We start from the raw sequence: 19,147 nt of genomic DNA on the forward strand, positions 1-19,147 counted from the left end.
AATTAATTGTATTTCTTTGTACTAGCAATGAACAACTGAAATTTAAATAAAAATAAATTAACGTAAAAACATTCACAGTAGCATCTAAATGTCAATAATACTGTGGAGAAGTTGAAGAGAATTTTGCAAGACCTGTGTATTGGAAACGATAAAACATTGCTGAGGGAACTTAAAGGAGAACCAAGTAAATGGAAATGAATATCATGTTCATGGATCAGAAAACTCAAAATTGTTATAATGTCATTTCTCCCCAAATTGATGTTTATTACTCAGTACAGTTCCAGTCACTATCTCCACAGGCTTTTTTGTAGAAATTGACAAGCCTATGGTCTGTTAACTTAGGCAGAGTTAATGAGACTTGTGGTTTCAGACAGTCTTCTCTGGAATATTACATGACTAGTTTTGTTATTGATTTTGGAAATGTTTCTCTGGGCCTTTCTTTATCTAAATCATGTCTCTACCTTCACAATTGCTTCCAGTTTATTTCTTCTAAAGCCTACACTGTTTAAACTTTTTGTTTATTTTTAACTCCACCTACCTAAAACTTCTTTTTAATTTTAATTTTATTTCTTTCATTTGGCTTAGTTCAGTTAGCTCACTGGTTTTCCTCTTCCAGCTCTTGCTCCCTCTCTTGCAGTATAATCTCCAAGTAGCAGCTAGGGATATAGTCAAGGCACTCTCTTACTCTGCACTTTCCAGTGGCTTCTATCCTACTCTAAGAATTGAGCTATTATGTGGATATGATAACTTAGGTCTGCGTGTGTGTGCACAGAATAAACTCATCCACCTGCTTTAAAAAAAGAAAAAAAAAAAAAAAGAATTCAGCTATTAGAATCCAGTTCATGAGCCTCTACATGATCTGGCCCCAGGACACAGCACAGTGCCTGGCACATGGTATGCATTTAATATATGTTGAATTAAATCTTTGCATTCTAAGTCTTACCAGAATTTTTTGTGTGTTTGTTTTTGTTGTTGTTGTTAGCATTGTCTTACAGCCACACACACAAAAATAGTAATTCTTTAGACCTAACTGGTTTCTCAGTTTATTATGGGATATGGAGAGTAGGTTGGAGCTGTCTTGCATGCATTTTAAGCCTCACTTTATTTTATTTGATTTTATTTTACTTTTCGGCCATGTTGTGCGGCATGTGGGATCCTAGTTCCCCGACCAGGGATTGAACCTCTGCCCCCTGCATTGGAAGCACCGAGTCTCAACTATTGGACCGCCAGGGAAGTCCCTTGCATGCATTTTAGAATAGGCCAGTTTTGTCTAGTAAGGATGGTTAATAAGATTTGTCAGTAAGTAATACTCAAACGGGGAGGAAAAGACTGCTTTGGCTTTAAATCAGACAAATTGTAAAAATCTGTGGTCAGAACTTAGGTTATGCTTTAGATGACCCAAACAGTTCAGAACAGCATTGTTTTGTTTCATATCCCAATATACTAAATGCTTCTCTTATAGTTTCTTATTTTTAAAATAACTTTACCGTATATATATATTTTTAATCTTATATTTTCTACTGTGATTCTTTTCTTTCAACCATTACAACCTCAGCTTATGCATTACACCCGGATGTTGCTATTGGGGATCAGGGGCTCTGTTTTAATGACAGCAAGGTGCTGCTCTGTGTTCGTTAGTTTTTTCTGTAGGAGTGATATGTGATAACCAGCTTACTAACCTGTCAATTTGTTGTTCCTTCCACGAACACTCACTGAGATTGTGAATTATTTTTGAATGAAAGTTAATCAGTTACAAAAATTAAGGTTTCAACACTATAATAAACACATAAAAAGGACTAGTTTAAACTTTTAAACTGGAAGTGACCTTAAAAACAGTTATAATTATTTGCTTTTTGTTTTTCTTTTTTAAACTATTGGTTGTTTCTTAAGTATAACAGATGCTAACCAGGCTCTGGGGTAATTTTTTCTTTCTAACTGTGTTTTTTAATGAAGCAGCTCTTTTAACATGATCTAGCAATCTGTGAGTAGAGTGATGACTTGAATTTTAAGATTAAGCAAATTCATTTTGTTAACATCACATTTTGTTCCATTTTGCAGCTTCTTGGTGAATTTTTGGATGAAGCCATTAAATTAATTGCTTGCCACCATGAGCAGAAGCAAGCGTGACAGCAATTTTTATAGTGTAGAGATTGGAGATTCTACATTCACAGTCCTGAAACGGTATCAGAATTTAAAACCTATAGGTTCAGGAGCCCAAGGAATAGTATGGTAAGTTTTTACTTACAAAAATTAGGCAAAGAATCATTAACTGCTCTGTTTTCTTCTCTCATAAATTCTTTGGTAAATATTCCTTGGTAAATATTTAGCTTGCCTCAAAAAATTAAAACTATAAAATTTAAATTAAAGCTATAACACGATTGTTTTGTTCTGAGATTAATGGCTTTTTTATTATTCATAAAACATAATTTTATAAATCAGCTCTGTCATCTTTAAGGGTAAATTATGATTAAATACTTGGTCATAAGCCATGTAAAGACAGATATGTGTATCAGGAAAGAATAAGTGGCATGCTTGGTAATTCCATGTATACATTTATTCCCATAGCTAACTGTTTAATAAGAAGTTTCACTTAATCATCACTTTTACACTGTAATGAAATTCTCGAATATCATAAATCTTGTTTTACACTGGGGAATAAAGTCAGCTAATATGTCACTGTATGTGTTTCAAAACTCCTATATATCTTTAAAATTGATCTACAGGCTAATTTTTACAAAAGGCCTAGGCTCTATAGATCAGCATAATTCCTTATAAACTGAAAATCAAAACACTCTTTGGGATAGTTCTGTTAATAATTTTAGGTTACTAAGTTAGCATAATAAGCTAGTGTTGTAGGGAATTCTAAGTCTCACTCAAGCATAATTATATCTTTATTACCTCTTCTTGAACCAGATTTGTTTTGGAATCTATTAAAAAACCCTAAGTGTTTACAACCCTGCAGTTCTCCCAGGTTCTAGAAAAACTTTTGCATACAGCTCTTGCATATGTACAGAAAGAGACATATGTAGGGCTGTTCTTTGCAGTACCATTTAAAATAGCAAAAATTGGTAATAGCATCAAATCTATCAGTAGGAGAATAAAAAATAATCACACAGTGAAATACTCTACAACATGTAAAATGAACTGGAGCTTATATGGGTCAACAAGGATAATCAGAAATGTAACGCTGAGTTTAAAAGCAAGATGTAGAATATACATACATTATTATACTGTGTATATATATGTACTTTAAAGTATGCAAAACAATACCATATATTTATGTATGCAGAAGTATAAAAACATTCATAAATACCAAACTCAGGATAGTACTTAACCTCTGAGAATAGAGAGAAGGAAGGGGGCTTTACCTATAATAATATATTTCTTTTAAAAAAGTTCAGAGGAATAATGGTAAAATATTAGAATCAAACAAATTTGTGTAATGGGGACTGTAGCATTTATTCTCTTTTCTGTATTATTAAGGTAATTTATACTATCACAAACTACAGAAGCTGGGTCACTTTATAAAGCATTATTGGCTGATTGGTTGTCATTTTAACTGATGACATTTAACCACCCACAAATTAAATTTAAAGAAAATGATGTGGTAATATCAATATGCTAAGAATTCTGAAAGTGAACTCTTGGTTCAGATTCTAACTCTCTGATTTATTAACTTTGTGACTCACATGGCAAATTAACTCTTCTAAAGCCTGTTTTCCCACCTAGTATACAGGGTTGTTGTGAGGAATATATTATTTATAAAATACTTAATCGTATTTAAAAAATATATTATGTTCCTGTATCTTCACTTATCCTCAGACAAGTGCTTTTTGAAATTTGTGTACCAGAATTTTCTTTTTTAATTGCTTTGGAAGGTAATCAGCCCCTGTCCTAAGGAATAAATGCGTTCAAATTTTTGCTTCACAAAACATTACTATGAAATAGACAAAAAAATTTTTTTAAACTCACTGTTGTACTACTGTCAGAATCAACTGAAGAACTTAATTTTTTTTTTTTAAAGGCATTATTTTGGGCCCCAGTTATAGATGGTAAGATTCATTGGGTCTGGATTGGGGCCTCTGAGTCCCCAGGTGTTTCTAATTTGTGCACATTTAAGAATCAATAATTATGGGCTTCCCTGGTGGCACAGTGGTTAAGAATCTGCCTGCCAATGCAGGAGACATGGGTTCAAGCCCTGGTCTGGGAAGATCCCACATGCCACGGAGCAACTAAGTCCGTGAGCCACAACTACTGAGCCTGCGCTCTAGAGCCTTTGAGCCACAGCTACTGAAGCCCGTGTGCCTAGAGCCTGTGCTCCGCAGCAAGAGAAGCCACCGCAGTGAGAAGCCCGCGCATCACAATGAATGAACATGCCATGCAGCCAAAAATTAATTTAAAAAAAAGAATCAATAATTAGAAATCTAATTTCCTTGGATACAAAATAGTTCAAATTTAGAGTTTGATATAGCAGATAAAAAATTAATAGGAATGAATTTAATGGTTAAAAATAAAATACTTTAACTGAAACAGTCAAAACTTTTAATCATTTTATGTGACCCCTAATGTTTTTTGTTTTGCCTTTTTTTTTAGTTTGGGAGGAACGTATCTGTAAATAACAGCATTTTCTAAGTAAAGATTGTAATATGTATGTTTTGGTGTGTATGTATATATATGTATACAGGCAATAGTTAATGGTATATATAGAATGTATAGATGTTTCCTTTTATGTAGTACCAATTTCTTAATACATAATTTCTTCACTATATTTGATATAGTAAGATTGCCACAGAACAAACTCAGGTTTCCAGTTAGGTGAGAGAATAATTTTAATCAGTAGTGTGCTGACTTTCCAAATATTATATAAACAGAACTCATCTTTTATAGTATGTTAGGTGGCCCAGTATGAAAAGCACGACCTCATGTCTTAGTCTTCTCGTCTCAGCTTTGCTTTTAACTTTCTGGCTGACCTTGGACAAATTACTTAACCTCTCTGGCCCTATATCAGGCAGTGATTAATCCAAATGATTTTTAAAAGCCTCTTTTAATCATAATATTCTATAATTTTAAGACACTTTACCTTACTTGTGCTATACTTTCTTTGACCTGTCATTTGCAAAATGTGCCATTTGGTCAGAGTCATATGGTAGAGGAAGATGTGAAGAGTTAATGAGTATATTTCCCAGAATTATAGATGTTTCGTTAATAGTTATGAAGCAGCTTCTGATGTCCTGAAATCTGGCATTTATATTTATAAATACCTTGATTTTTAATTTCTCCTCCAAAACAGATTTTAAGTGTTTACTTTTTATAAAATAATCTTTCGTATAGATGCCTCTATATGCACTTTCCTCTTCTGTATTCATTTTGTTGTGTCTAAAGAGGAAGTGATGTACTTATGTAGAATTCTTCAGCAAATGTTTTGAGTAGAATTTATGACCACATGTATTCTTTATCCTGTCTTTCCTTGGTGTAGATTTGGGGTGAGGGATTCATTTGGGCTCTAAGCTATCTATTGGACCTGAATACTCATTAAACATTTGTGCATTGAGTGCCCATTGTATGCTAGGTGGATCTTGCATGACACCCAGTGAACAAGCAGTCTCTTTCTTCACAGTCCATTTTCACTTTTAATCCATCAGCATTTTAAGAAACAGTTAACAATGCTGTACACTGTTGGAATATGCTCTAATAGGTATAGGAGAGACATATTGAGCATCAAGGGCTGGAAATTGGTTCAAGTGCATTTATCTTTGGAGAAAGTGAGGAATCTACATGAATGTTTCATAAATTCAGTTTTGCAGATTTTTAAGTTTTTTGTTGTTTTTGAATTTCTTATTACAGTGCAGCTTATGATGCCATTCTTGAAAGAAATGTTGCAATCAAGAAGCTAAGCCGGCCATTTCAGAATCAAACTCATGCTAAGCGTGCTTACAGAGAGCTAGTTCTTATGAAATGTGTAAATCACAAAAATGTAAGTGAACATTTTAGAAAATTTCTTAAGTATAAATGAAATCAAGATTTGTTCATGAATACATGAATATAAAAATCTTTTAAAATAGTAGGTGCTTTAAATTGTTCTTTTGGATTGAAGCATTGCTTAAAGGGATATATAAATTTTTCTCAACTTTATTCAATTATATTAGAAGAAAAATAGCTTATGAAATTTAGATTGTATAATTTTCTGACATTTAATTTGCAAAAGGAATTTTAAAGAGGTGGATGTTTTAGAACTTTATTTAGGCTTGATCTCATCTTCTGCTTTTTGTTTTCTATTAAGCTGACATTTTGGAAAACTGGAGCCTGAGCACAGAGATGAAATTGTTCCCATTATTCTTTGACATTGGTACTTTATTTAATAATATTGGATAAAGCAGTTTACCAGAAACTTTAAAAAATATTTAAATGGAATTAGTAAAAACATTACTAATTCTATTTTCTAATGATTATAAAGACTTAAACATATGACTTTCACTCCTTTACACTTTTAAAAACTTACATTAAGCATACTGATACTTTTATGATTATTTTAATGGAATGATTTCTCCAAAATGAGAGGAAATAAACTAGGAGTAAATTGTACAAGGGACAGTTTTATGAAGTACTAAACCCAAAGCATCTGACTGGAGATGTGTTGTGGTGTTTGTCCAAAGGAGTTTATAAAGAGCTCAATACTTTCTGATTGCACAAAACACAATTTACCACATTTTGAGAGCTAGCTATGTGCAAGCCTCTGTGTATTGGAGTTAGTAGATTAGCCCCAAGGGAAAAAATTTATGGAAATTGAGGATTAGACTCCTTTTTGAGGGAGCTTGCAGTGTTATTTTGAAGACAAAATAAATACATAAAGAGTTAAATATCAGATGTGATAAAGCAGTAAAAGTTTAATTGTCAAATTATGGCAGATAGAACGCAGCCCTACCCATCAGCATACAAGTGGATTAAAGTTTTACTGAGCTCTGCCCACCAGAGCAACACCCAGCTCTACCCACCACCAGTCCCTCCAATCAGGAAACTTGCACAAGCCTCTTAGTTAGCCTCATCCACCAGAGGACAGACAGCAGAAGCAAGAAGAACAACAGTTCTGCAGCCTGTGGAAGGAGAACCACATTCACAGAAAGACACACAAAATGAAAAGGCAGAGGACTTTTTACCAGATGAAGGAAGAAGATACAGCCCCAGAAAACCAACTAAATGAAGTGGAGGATAGGCAACCTTCCAGAAAAAGAATTCAGAATAGTGATAGTGAAGGTGATCCAGGACCTCAGGAAAAGAATGGAGGCAAAGATTGAGAAGATGCAAGAAATGTTTAACAAACACCTAGAAGAATGAAAGAACAAAGAAACAGAGATGAACAATACAATAACTGAAATGAAAAATACACTGGAAGGAATCCATAGCAGAATAACTGAGGCAGAAGAACGGATAAGTGACCTGGAAGACAGAATGGTGGATTCACTGTCTTGGAACAGAATAAAGAAAAAAGAATGAAAAGAAAGGAAGACAGGGCTTCCCTGGTGGCGCAGTGGTTGAGAGTCCGCCTGCCGATGCAGGGGACACGGGTTCGTGCCCCGGTTCAGGAGGATCCCACATGCATCATTATAAGGGTCCCAGAACGAGAAGAGAGAGAGAAAGGACCCGAGGAAATATTTGAAGAGATTATAGCTGAAAACTTCCCTAACACAGGGAAGGAAATAGCCACCAAAGTCCAGGAAGCACAGAGTCCCAGGCAGGATAAACCCAAGGAGAAACATGCCGAGACACGTAGTAATCAAATTGACGAAAATTAAAGAGAAAGAAAAATTATTGAAAGCAACAAGGGAAAAATGACATATAACATACAAGGGAACTCCCATAAGGTTAACAGCTGATTTCTCAGCAGAAACTCTACAAGCCAGAAGGGAGTGGCATGATATATTTAAAGTGATGAAAGGGAAGAACCTACAACCAAGATTACTCTACCTGGCAAGGATCTCTTTCAGATTCAACGGAGAAATCAAAAGCTTTACAGACAAGCAAAAGCTAAGAGAATTCAACACCACCAAACCAGCTCTACAACAAATGCTAAAGGAACTTCTCTAAGTGGGAAACACAGAGAAGAAAAGGACCTACAAAAACAAACCCATAACAATTAAGAAAAAAGTAATAGGAACATACATATCGATAATTACCTTAAATGTGAATGGATTAAATGCTCCAACCAAAAGACACAGGCTCGCTGAATGGATACAAAAACAAGACCCATATATATGCCGTCTACAAGAGACCCACTTCAGACCTAGGGACACATACAGACTGAAAGTGAAGGGATGGAAAAAGATATTCCATGCAAATAGAAATCGAAAGAAAGCTGGAGTAGCAATACTCATATCAGATAAAATAGACTTTAAAATAAAGAATGTTACAAGAGACAAGGAAGGACACTACACAATGATCAAGGGATCAATCCAAGAAGAAGATATAACAATTATAAATATATATGCACCCAACATAGGAGCAACTCAATACATTAGGCAATTGCTAACAGCTATAAAAGAGGAAATCGACAGTAGCACCATAATAGTGGGGGACTTTAACACCTCACTAACACCAATGGACAGATCATCCAGACAGAAAATTAATAAGGAAACACAAACTTTAAATGACACCATAGACCAGATAGATTTAATTAATATTTTTAGGACATTCCATCCAATAACAGCAGATTACACTTTCTTCGTAAGTGCCCACAGAACATTCTCCAGGATAGATCACATACTGGGTCACAAATCAAGCCTCAGTAAATTTAAGAAAATTGAAATCATATCAAGCATCTTTTCTGACCACAACGCTATGAGATTACAAATCATTTACAGGGAAAAAAACGTAAAGAACACAGACACATGGAGGCTAAACAATACGCTACTAAATAACCAAGAGATCACTGAAGAAATCAAAGAGGAAATCAAAAAATACCTAAAGACAAATGACAACAAAAACACGACGATCCAAAACCTATGGGATGCAGCAAAAGCAGTTCTAAGAAGGAAGTTTATAGCAATACAAGCCTACCTCAAGAAACAAGAAAAATCCCATATAAACAATCTAACCTTACACCTAAAGGAACTAGATAAAGAACAAACAGAACCCAAAGTTAGTAGAAGGAAAGAAATCATAAAGATCAGAGCAGAAATAAATGAAATAGAAACAAAGAAAACAATAGCAAAGATCAATAAAACTAAAAGCTAGTTCCTTGAGAACATAAACAAAATTGATAAACCATGAGCCAAACTCATCAAGAAAAAGAGGGAGAGGACTCAAATCAATAAAATTAGAAATGAAAAAGGAGAAGTTATAGTAGACATCACAGAAATACAAAGCATCCTAAGAGACTACTACAAGCAACTCTATGCCAATAAAATGGACAAACTGGAAGAAATGGACAAATTCTTACAAAGGTACAATCTCCCAAGACTGAATCAGGAAGAAATAGAAAATATGAACAGACCAGTCACAAGTAATGAAATTGAAACTGTGATTAAAAATCTTCCAACAAACAAAAGTCCAGGACCAGATGGCTTCACAGGAGAATTCTATCAAACATTTAGAGAAGAGCTAACACGCATCCTTCTCAAACTCTTCCAAACAATTGCAGAGGAAGGAACACTCCCAAACTCATTCTATGAGGCCACCATCACCCAGATACCAAAACCAGACAAAGATACTACAAAAAAAGAAAATTACAGACCAATATCACTGATGAATATAGATGCAAATATCCTCAACAAAATACTAGCAAACAGACTACAACAACACATTAAAAGGATCATACACCATGATCAAGTGGGAAGATGAAGAGATATACCATGTTCTTGGATTGGAAGAATCAATATTGTGAAAATGACTATACTACCCAAAGCAATCTACAGATTCAGTGCAATCCCTATCAAATTACCGATGGCATTTTTTACCGAACTAGAACAAAAAATCTTAAAATTTGTATGGAGACACAAAAGACTCTGAACAGCCAAAGCAGTCTTGAGGGGAAAGAAAACAAAGCTGGAGGAATCAGACTCCCTGACTTCAGACTATACTACAAAGCTACAGTAATCAAGACAATGTGGTACTGGCACAAAAACAGAAATATAGATCAATGGAACAGGATAGAAAGCCCAGAGATAAACCCACACGCCTATGGTCAACTAATCTATGACAAAGGAGGCAAGGATATACAATGGGGAAAAGACAGTCTCTTCAATAAGTGGTTCTGGGAAAACTGGACAGCTACATGTAAAAGAATGAAATTAGAACGCTCCCTAACACCATACACAAAAATAAACTCAAAAGTGGATTAGAGACCTAAATTTAAGACTGGACACTGTAAAACTCTTAGAGGAAAACATAGGAAGAACACTTTTTGACATAAATCACAGCAAGATCATTTTTGATCCACCTCCTAGAATAATGGAAATAAAAACAAAAATAAGCAAATGGGACCTAATGAAACTTAAAAACTTTTGCAAAGCAAAGGAAACTACAAACAAGACGAAAAGACAGCCCTCAGAATGGGAGAAAATATTTGCAAACAAATTAACAAAGTATAAACAGCTCATGCAGCTCAATATTAAGAAAACAAACAACCCAATCAAAAAATGGGCTGGAGACCTAAATAGAGATTTCTCCATAGAAGACATACAGCTGGCCAAGAAGCACATGAAAATCTGCTCAACATCACTAATTATTAGAGAAATGCAAATCAAAACTACAATGAGGTATCACCTCACATCAGAAAATCTACAAACAACAAATGCTGGAGAGGGTGTGGAGAAAAGGGAACCCTCTTGCACTGTTGGTGGGAATGTAAATTTATACAGCCACTATGGAGAACAGTATGGAGGTTTCTTAAAAAACTAAAAGTAGAATTACCATATGACCCAGTAATCTCACTACTGGGCATATAGCCAGAGAAAACCATAATTCAAAAAGTCACATGCACCCCAAAGTTCATTGCAGCACTATTTACAATAGCCAGGTCATGGAAGCAACCTAAATGTCCATCGACAGACGAATGGATAAAGAAGATATGGTACATATATACAATGGAATATTTCTCAGCCATAAAAGGGAATGAAATTGGGTCATTTGTAGAGACGTGGTTGGTTCTAGAGACTGTCATACAGAGTGAAGTAAGTCAGAAAGAGAAAACCAAATATCGTATATTAACACATATATGTGGAACCTAGAAAAATGGTACAGATGAACCGGTTTGCATGGCAGAAGTAGAGACACAGATGTAGAGAACAAACGTATGGACACCAAGGGGGGAAAGGGGCGGGGTGGGTGTGATGAATTGGGAGATTGGGATTGACATGTATACACTAATATGTATAAAACGGATAACTAATAAGAACCTGCTGTATAAAAAAATTAAATAAAATTCAAAAAAAATTATGGCAGATGGAAAATAAGTGTTGAGATTTAAGGAGAAAGAAGATTGTTGTGAGCTTGGATGAAACGGGACAGCTTTGGGGAAGGGTGGACCTAGACTGTTTCTTAAAGATGGGGTAAAAATTGGGTTATTGAAGGAAGGGAGCCTCCGAGAGGAGGAATAGTATTTAAAAAGAGGCATAGAGACAATCACCGAACTCATGTTAAGTTGTCTTATCGTAATATTTCTGTCGGTGATTGCATTTAAAATATCAATGTGTGTGTGTATATAGAGAAAGAAATCTGTTTGAAAAGTAAAATTTATATATAATATATGTAATCAGAGATACATATGTTATATATACATATGTGAGATGTATGACTTATTTTTCCTTATCCGCAGAATTCAGCTACCATGTATATATAAATAAACTTATTTTATTAACCAGAAAAAAAAAAAGGCCTAGAGATAAAGATTACAGTCAGTCAGTGATCGGGAAGAAGTTGCGTCAGCCATTCTTGTTCTAGATGGGAGCCAAGTATGTTGCTTGTCAAGATTTTGCTGGTGGCCTCCTGCCCTGGAGTAGAACTGCTCGTACCCCTTGGAGCCTGTTTCGTGGCAATGTCGTGGTGGCATTACCTTGGTTTTGCATTGGGGAGAGACGGCCAGTGACACCTACCTCCTGAGCCTGGGTGACTGCAAAGAAAGATGGTTCTGTCAACTAAATGGAGGGCATGGAAAGCTTGTTTCACATGAGTAACCCTTTAGTGGAGGTGGCACAGATTCATCCAGGTAATACCCTTGGCACCTAGAAGAGTGCTTGCACGGAATAGGTGCTCGAAACATAACTTTTTCAGTGAATTGTTCAGTGAATGAATGTGAATAAAGATAGGGAAAAGAGGAATGGTAATGGAATTTTTCCACTCCCTGATGGATGGATGCTTTTGTAATGTCTTGCCTTTTAGTGCAAATCATCTCTTCATTGGTCTAAACATCTCGGGTTTTTCCCATTCCCTTCTTCTTTTTTTTTTAATTGAGGTAAAATACAGTAACAATAAAACTTACTATCTTAACCATTTTTAAATGTACAATTCAGTAGTACTAAGTACATTCATATTGTGCATTTTCCACTCTTCATAGATGCTTTTGAGTTTCCTTTTCAACTTGGTCACTTATCTCTGAATGCACTTGGATATGTCACCTGGTACACAGTAGCGCATGTCTGATTGAATCCTCTGAGAGGAGCTGAGGCATGTCATCTCTTAACTGTGGACATTGTAATCCTGTTTGGAAATTTGGTCACCATTTGACTCATATTATCTAATAAGCAAGTTATTCTTTGTCATAGACCAGCTAACAGGTCTTTCCCATGCTTTAGTGTAGTGCTTTCTGTATCTTCCTATTCAGTTTCATATGTGAAATCTGGCTCCTCTTACTAGACTGTTGGGAATTGCTTTCTTCTTTGTTCGGATTTTTCACTTGTTGGCTTCACTTACCAGTTTTGCTCAGGATGCCTTCATAATAGTTGGATTAGTTCATTAGCAACCTGCAAAAATTACATCTCTAACTATAAAAATTGCCCATATCTCCCAATTCTTCAACCTATTCACAAGGATATTGTTATTAGTGACATTTTCAAAAATGCCTTTTTGAAATCTTCATATATCTGGTTGCATTTCTCTGATCTGCTGCTGTTCTTTGTTGTTACTATTGCTGTTGTTGTTTTTATTCACAGAAGTATAAAGTTTCCCAGTGAATTTTTACGTGTTCCTAGTAATTTTTACTTCTTTTAAAGTAGTCATATACCATCCACTTAATCAGTCCTTGACTTTTGTTTGTCCAGTATATGACTGATGTAATTTTCTTTATTTCTCTTTTTGAGAAGCAAGACAACTGTCCCTTTTAATCGTTTTTTATATAACAGCTTTCTTATGATACAATTCACATACCATACAAATAATGCATTTAATTCAGTGGTTTTTAGTATATTCACTGATATATGTGACTGTCACCACAGTCAGTTCTAGAACATCTTCATCACCTCAAAAAGAGACGCCATTCCTTTAGCTCTCATTCCCCCATCTCCCATATTCCTTAGTTCTAAGCAACTGCTAATCTCCTTTCTGTCTCTGTATGCCTTTCATCTTTAACACCTGTCTTCTACTGTGGGATTTCCCAGATGTTAATGAGAATGGTTTTACTAATTCTCCAAGTCTCCAAGTGTACAGTTCATCTGGTTAGGAGACATGAATTCATTTAGAACAACTAGATACTTATTCCTCTGTCTTAAACAAATTTGTTTTACCCTCTCTGATCTGAAAAGTACTTTTCTGAATTTATTCACCGAACATATATTTCAATGCCTTCTATAAGCAAAGCTTTATGCTTAAATGAGTAACATGGATTCTGCTTTCATGAAGTTTATGTCTAGAAAAACATTCCCATTCCTAATTGTCAACAGACATTTCAAAAATATGTGTGAGGTGTTTTCCTGAACGCTGGAATTGTAAAGGGGAATAAGAGGCTGTCGTGAAAGGGAGACTATACTGCGGTGTGTTAAATGCCATAATAACATATAAGATATCGTGGGGACAAAGTAGAATATTCAGGTCTGTCAAGGACTAGGGGTTGTCAGACCCTACAAAAGAGGCCTATCTTGCAGGTTTGTTCAGTAGTTTCGTAGTTAAATGACCAACATAGGGAATAGTATGTTTAAAGGCCTTGACAGTTTTTTGAAAACAATATTCTTGCTCAAGTGTCAAGTTTAACAGAGGGCTTAGCAAGAGAAGAAGTGGGTTGATATTCTGTTATGGAGGGCTTTGAATGTACTGCAAGGGAGTTTTGGCTTTTTTTTTGGTGGCATTAGGTTTTTGAGAAGGTGAGTAATATGATCAGGTCTTTTCATTACCATATATTATAAGCAGTAAAATGGTAGCTGGATTTGCAGAAAACCGTTGTTAGGGAACCAAGTGTTAGAAGTTATTATAGCATGAACAGTCTAGATGAGATGTTAGAATCCTCAGCATAAATAGTGGCACAGGAAATGAAAAGAAGAGGTTGAAATTCAGACTAACAAAGAATGGATGGCATTCTTTTAAGTATTTATTATGGTACAAATATTGAAAAAAGTCAAAAATCACTCTCAGCTTTCTATTGTAAAAGAAAAGACACTCTGGAAAAGTAAGGGGTTTGGGTTGGAAGGAAAATGAGTTCAATTTTATATTATTTTGTGGGACCTCATGTGAGGTAGCTGTGAAAATCTGAGACTCATAAACTAAGCAAGGACTTTTAATGAGTATTTAGAAAAACACCATAGAGATGTTTGGAGAAAAAGACATACATAGTATCACCCAAGAAAAGGGTACAGATAAAGGAGGAGGATTAAAACAAAATAGTGGGAAAGAGAGCATGTCTATGGATAAACTAGTGGAATAGACTGGAAATGAGGAAAACAGGGGAAGTGCAGTATTATGAAAAACCAGGGGGCAAAAGGGCTGAGCTTATATAGAAATATTGAGTTGGGTAAGAGCTGGCAGAAGGTATTTAAGATTTGCTTACAAATTATGTAGAGGGTTGTATAATGTAGGTTCTTGATAATTGAATGTTCATAAATGGAATGGATTTTGTGGAGCTCTCCTGTTGATACTGTGTGTGTGTGAAGGCTGTTTTTTTAGAGCAGTTTTCGGTGCACAGCAAGATTGAGAGAAAGGTACAGAGATTTCCCATATACCCCCTGCCCCCGCACATGCACAGCTTTCTGCATTATTAACATCCTACACCAGAGTGGTGCATTTTTTATAATCAGTGAACCTACATTGACACATCTTATCACCCAAAGTCCATAGTTTACATTAGGGTTCACTTCTGGTGTTGTACATTCTATGGGTTTGGATAAATGTACAATGACATATATCTACCATTATAGTATCATTCAGGGTATTGTCACTGCCCTTAAGATTCTCTGTGCTCTGCTTCCCTCCCTGCCCCCAACCCCTGGCCATAAAGTTTTAATATATAAAATAAAAGGGATTACTTAAGCTTAGAACATAAGACTTGAAAAATTTTACACTGAAGGTGGCTTTTTTTTAATCCATGTACTTGCAGTTCCCAAATGAAAATATTATTAAGGAATTTCTAATTTTCCTATGTCTCTGCTTTTGCCACAGATAATTGGCCTTTTGAATGTTTTTACACCACAGAAATCCCTAGAAGAATTTCAAGATGTGTAAGTGTGATAATTAAGATTCTGTTAATACATTGTTCTTCGATTGTTACTGTATACTTCAGCTGTCATATTTTTTCACCCGTGAAGTTACATAGTCATGGAGCTCATGGATGCAAATCTTTGTCAAGTGATTCAGATGGAACTAGATCATGAAAGAATGTCCTACCTTCTCTATCAGATGCTGTGTGGAATCAAACACCTTCACTCTGCTGGAATTATTCATCGGGTTAGTAGAAAAAACTATCATATTCTTTTGCTAATCATAGAGGTATAATTCATGTAACATAAAATTTACCATCTTGAAGTGTACAATTCAGTGATATTTGTTGCGTTCACAACATTGTGCAACCACTACCAATACCAGATTTCAAAATATATTCATTGCCCCAAAAGAAAACTGCCTACCCATTAGGCAGTAGCTCCCCATTCCCCTCTCACCCCAACCCCTGGCATATACCAGTCTGCTTTCTGTGTCCATGGATATACCTCTTCTGGATGTTTCATATAGGTGGAATCATACAATATATGACCTTTTGTGTCTGGTTTCTTTAACTTAGCATAGTGCTTTCAAGTTCACCCATATTGAAGCATGTATCAGTAGTTCATTCCTTTTTATGACTGATTAATATTCTGTTGTATGTATTTACCACATTTTGTTTATCCATTCATCCATTCATGGACATTTGGGTTATTTCCACCTTTTAGCTTTTGTGGATAGTGCTGTTATGAACATTAAGGTACAGGTATTTGTTTGAGTTCCTGTTTTCAGTTCTTTTGGGTATCTACTTTGGAGTTGAATTGCTGGGTCATATTTAACTTTCTGAGGAACGAACAAACTGTTTTCCACAGTGGGTACACCATTTTACATTCCCAGCAACAGTGCATGAAAGTTCCATCTTCCCCAAATCTTTGCTAATACTTAATGACTTTTTCATTCTAGCCATTACTAGTGAGTATGAAGTGGCATCTCATTGTGGTTTTGACTTGCATTTCTCTAATGACATTGAGCGTCTCTTCATGTTTGTTGGACGTTTATATATCTTCTTGGGAGAAATGTCTATTCAAGCTCTGCCCATTTTTTAATTGGGTTGTTTGTCTTTGTTGTTGAGTTATTAGAGTTCTTTATATATTCTGAATACTAGACCTTTATCAGATAAGTAATTTGTAAATATTTTCTCCGAATTTGTATGTTGTTTTTTTCACTTCCTTGATCTCCTTTGATATGTAGATGTTTTTACTTTTCATGAAAATCAGTTTATTTTTTCTTTGGTTGCTTGTCCTTTTAGTGTCATATGTAAGACTCTATTGTGAAATCTGAGGTCATTAAGATTCACCCTTAGTTTTCCATCAAGCGTTTTATAGTTTTGGCTCTTACATTTAGGTCTTTGACCCATTTTGAGTTAATTTTTGTATATGGTATGAGATAAGGTGCCAACTTCATTCTTTTGCTTGTGGAAATCCAGTTATCCCAGCATCATTTATTAAAGAGACTATTATTTTCTAATTGAATGGTCTTGGCACCCTTATTGAAATTCAGTTGGCCGTAGACATATGGTTTTATTTTTGGACTCCTAGTTCTCTATTCCATTGGTCTTTGTGTCTGTGCTTATATCAGTACCACATTATTTTGATCACTGTAGCTTTGTAGTAAATTTTGAAATGGGAAAGTGTGAGTCCACCAACTTTATTCTTTCTCAATATCATTTTGACTATTCAGGGCCCCTTGTGATTCCACATGAATTTGAGTATCAGCTTTTCCATTTCTGCAGAAAAGTCCATTGGAATTTTAATAAGGGTTTCATTGACTGTACATTGCTTGGGTAGTTTTGCCATCTTAACTGTATTTAGTATTCAGATTCATGAACACAGGATGTCTTTCCATTTGCTTAGGTTGTATTAGTCTGTTTGGGATACCATAACAAAATACCACAGACTGGGTGGCTTAAAAAACAGAAATTTATTTTCTCACAGTTTGGGAGGTTAGAAGTCCAGGACCAAGGTGCAAATAAATTCAGTTTCTGGTGAAATCTCTCTTCCTGGCTTGGAGATAGCTGCCTTCTTGCTGTGTCCTCACGTGCCCTTTCCTCTGTGCATGCAGGAAGAGAGAGCAAGCTCTGGTGTCTTTTTCTTTTCTATAAGGACATCAGTTCTTTTGTATTGGGGTCCCATCCTCATGACTTCATTTAACCTTAATTACCTCCATAAGGGCCTGATCTCCAAATACAGTCACATTAGGGGTCTTTTACCTATGATGAAAAATATGCCTTTATCTTAGATCAGGCTGTTTGGGAAACAAACTCAAGGATGGAGATATATTGACATGTAAGCAGTTTAATGGGGAGTCCCCTCGGGATCAACACCTGTGGGGAGTAAAGGAAGTAAAAAATAGACATAGGGGAGAAATTGGATGCAGTCACTCTAGAGGCCTCAACTGGTGACTCAAGCAGACCTTGGTCTTGGAGAGCAGACTTTGGAAAAAGTGGCTCTCTGTGGCTGAGGGCATTTCCTGGAGAGAGATTTGCTGAAAACTGTCAGTAGTCAACACTGCCAGCCCCTGGAAGAATGAGTGCCTCAGTCCTAAACCCAGGCTCAGAGCAGGTATCACAGCACCCACCATAGGCCACCCCTGGTGCCATTTGTTCCTACTTCTTTCATACGGTAAGCTCTGGAAACTCTTTTTCCAGGATTTTATTTGATGTCTGTTCCTTGAGCAAGTTCCAAGAAGTTTAATGGGATAAACCATAGCACCCATTTCTGTAGCTGGTCTTGAGGCCATAATTGATACTCACCTCTGTGCTCTACTCCTAAATTCCTCTTACCCTTACCTACCCTCTCTGCTTGCCTGAGATTACTTGCTTGATAAAATAACCTGAGCTTTCATCCTTTAGGGGTTCAGTACAAGTCAGGATGGGGGATGGAGTTCCACATATTTGCTCAGAGATCCAAGCTAAGCTGTATAAGGCTCCAGCATCTAGATAGTTGCTGGTCCCTGTGTCAGGGGAAGAAAAAGCTGGGTGGAATGTACTGGGTCTAAGGCCATGGGCAGAACTAGTCATAAGGACCTGCCTAATTGTAAGGGAACTGGGAAATGGGGGGAGGCAGTCTTCAGAATGGTTTGTGCCATTCTGCTCTGCTTATCAAGCATTCCTTTGCTTCCTTTATTCCACACCTAGTACCTAGTCACTCCCTCCTTAGGGAAGATGACCCAGAGTCCTAGCCTATCAAGGCATTTAGTGCTAAGTGATACATAGTAATCTCTACATTAATCCAGATATTTCTTCTTTTGGTCCAGAAATATTAGAACTAAAATGACCAAATTATCTGGTCACTTGCATCTCCTCCCCCTCCCCCCATTCCCTAGATATGGTGGTCAAACAGGGTCAGGGTAACTACAATAAACAATCCCATTTGGGAAATTGAAAAATGCAGTCGTTATTTATTTGTAATTTGTAATTCTGTTGTGTAGACATTGTTAGCGTTCTTTTGCCCTTGTGGTGGGGAAGACTACTCCTTGA

At 36.0% G+C, this 19,147-nt stretch overlaps 1 protein-coding gene across 2 annotated transcripts in view; it reads left to right on the forward strand.

The window, feature by feature from the left end:
- The first annotated feature begins 2,045 nt into the window (after window positions 1–2,045).
- The window catches only part of MAPK8 (mitogen-activated protein kinase 8), a 38,216-nt gene continuing 21,114 nt past the window's right edge, over window positions 2,046–19,147 (forward strand). The window contains exons 1-4 of one of the 2 annotated variants that reach the window (XM_024739078.1): window positions 2,046–2,229; window positions 5,845–5,974; window positions 15,574–15,632; window positions 15,720–15,858. In XM_024739078.1, the coding sequence (XP_024594846.1) occupies window positions 2,108–2,229; window positions 5,845–5,974; window positions 15,574–15,632; window positions 15,720–15,858 (450 nt within the window). In that variant the 5' untranslated portion in view covers window positions 2,046–2,107. The remainder of the gene's footprint in view (window positions 2,230–5,844; window positions 5,975–15,573; window positions 15,633–15,719; window positions 15,859–19,147) is intronic. The other variant, XM_024739077.1, reaches the window with a different exon arrangement.

The sequence above is a fragment of the Neophocaena asiaeorientalis genome, unplaced genomic scaffold (genome assembly GCF_003031525.2).
Source record: "Neophocaena asiaeorientalis asiaeorientalis breed wild unplaced genomic scaffold, Neophocaena_asiaeorientalis_V1.1 scaffold202, whole genome shotgun sequence".
In the NCBI taxonomy this organism is placed as follows: Eukaryota; Metazoa; Chordata; class Mammalia; order Artiodactyla; family Phocoenidae; genus Neophocaena; species Neophocaena asiaeorientalis.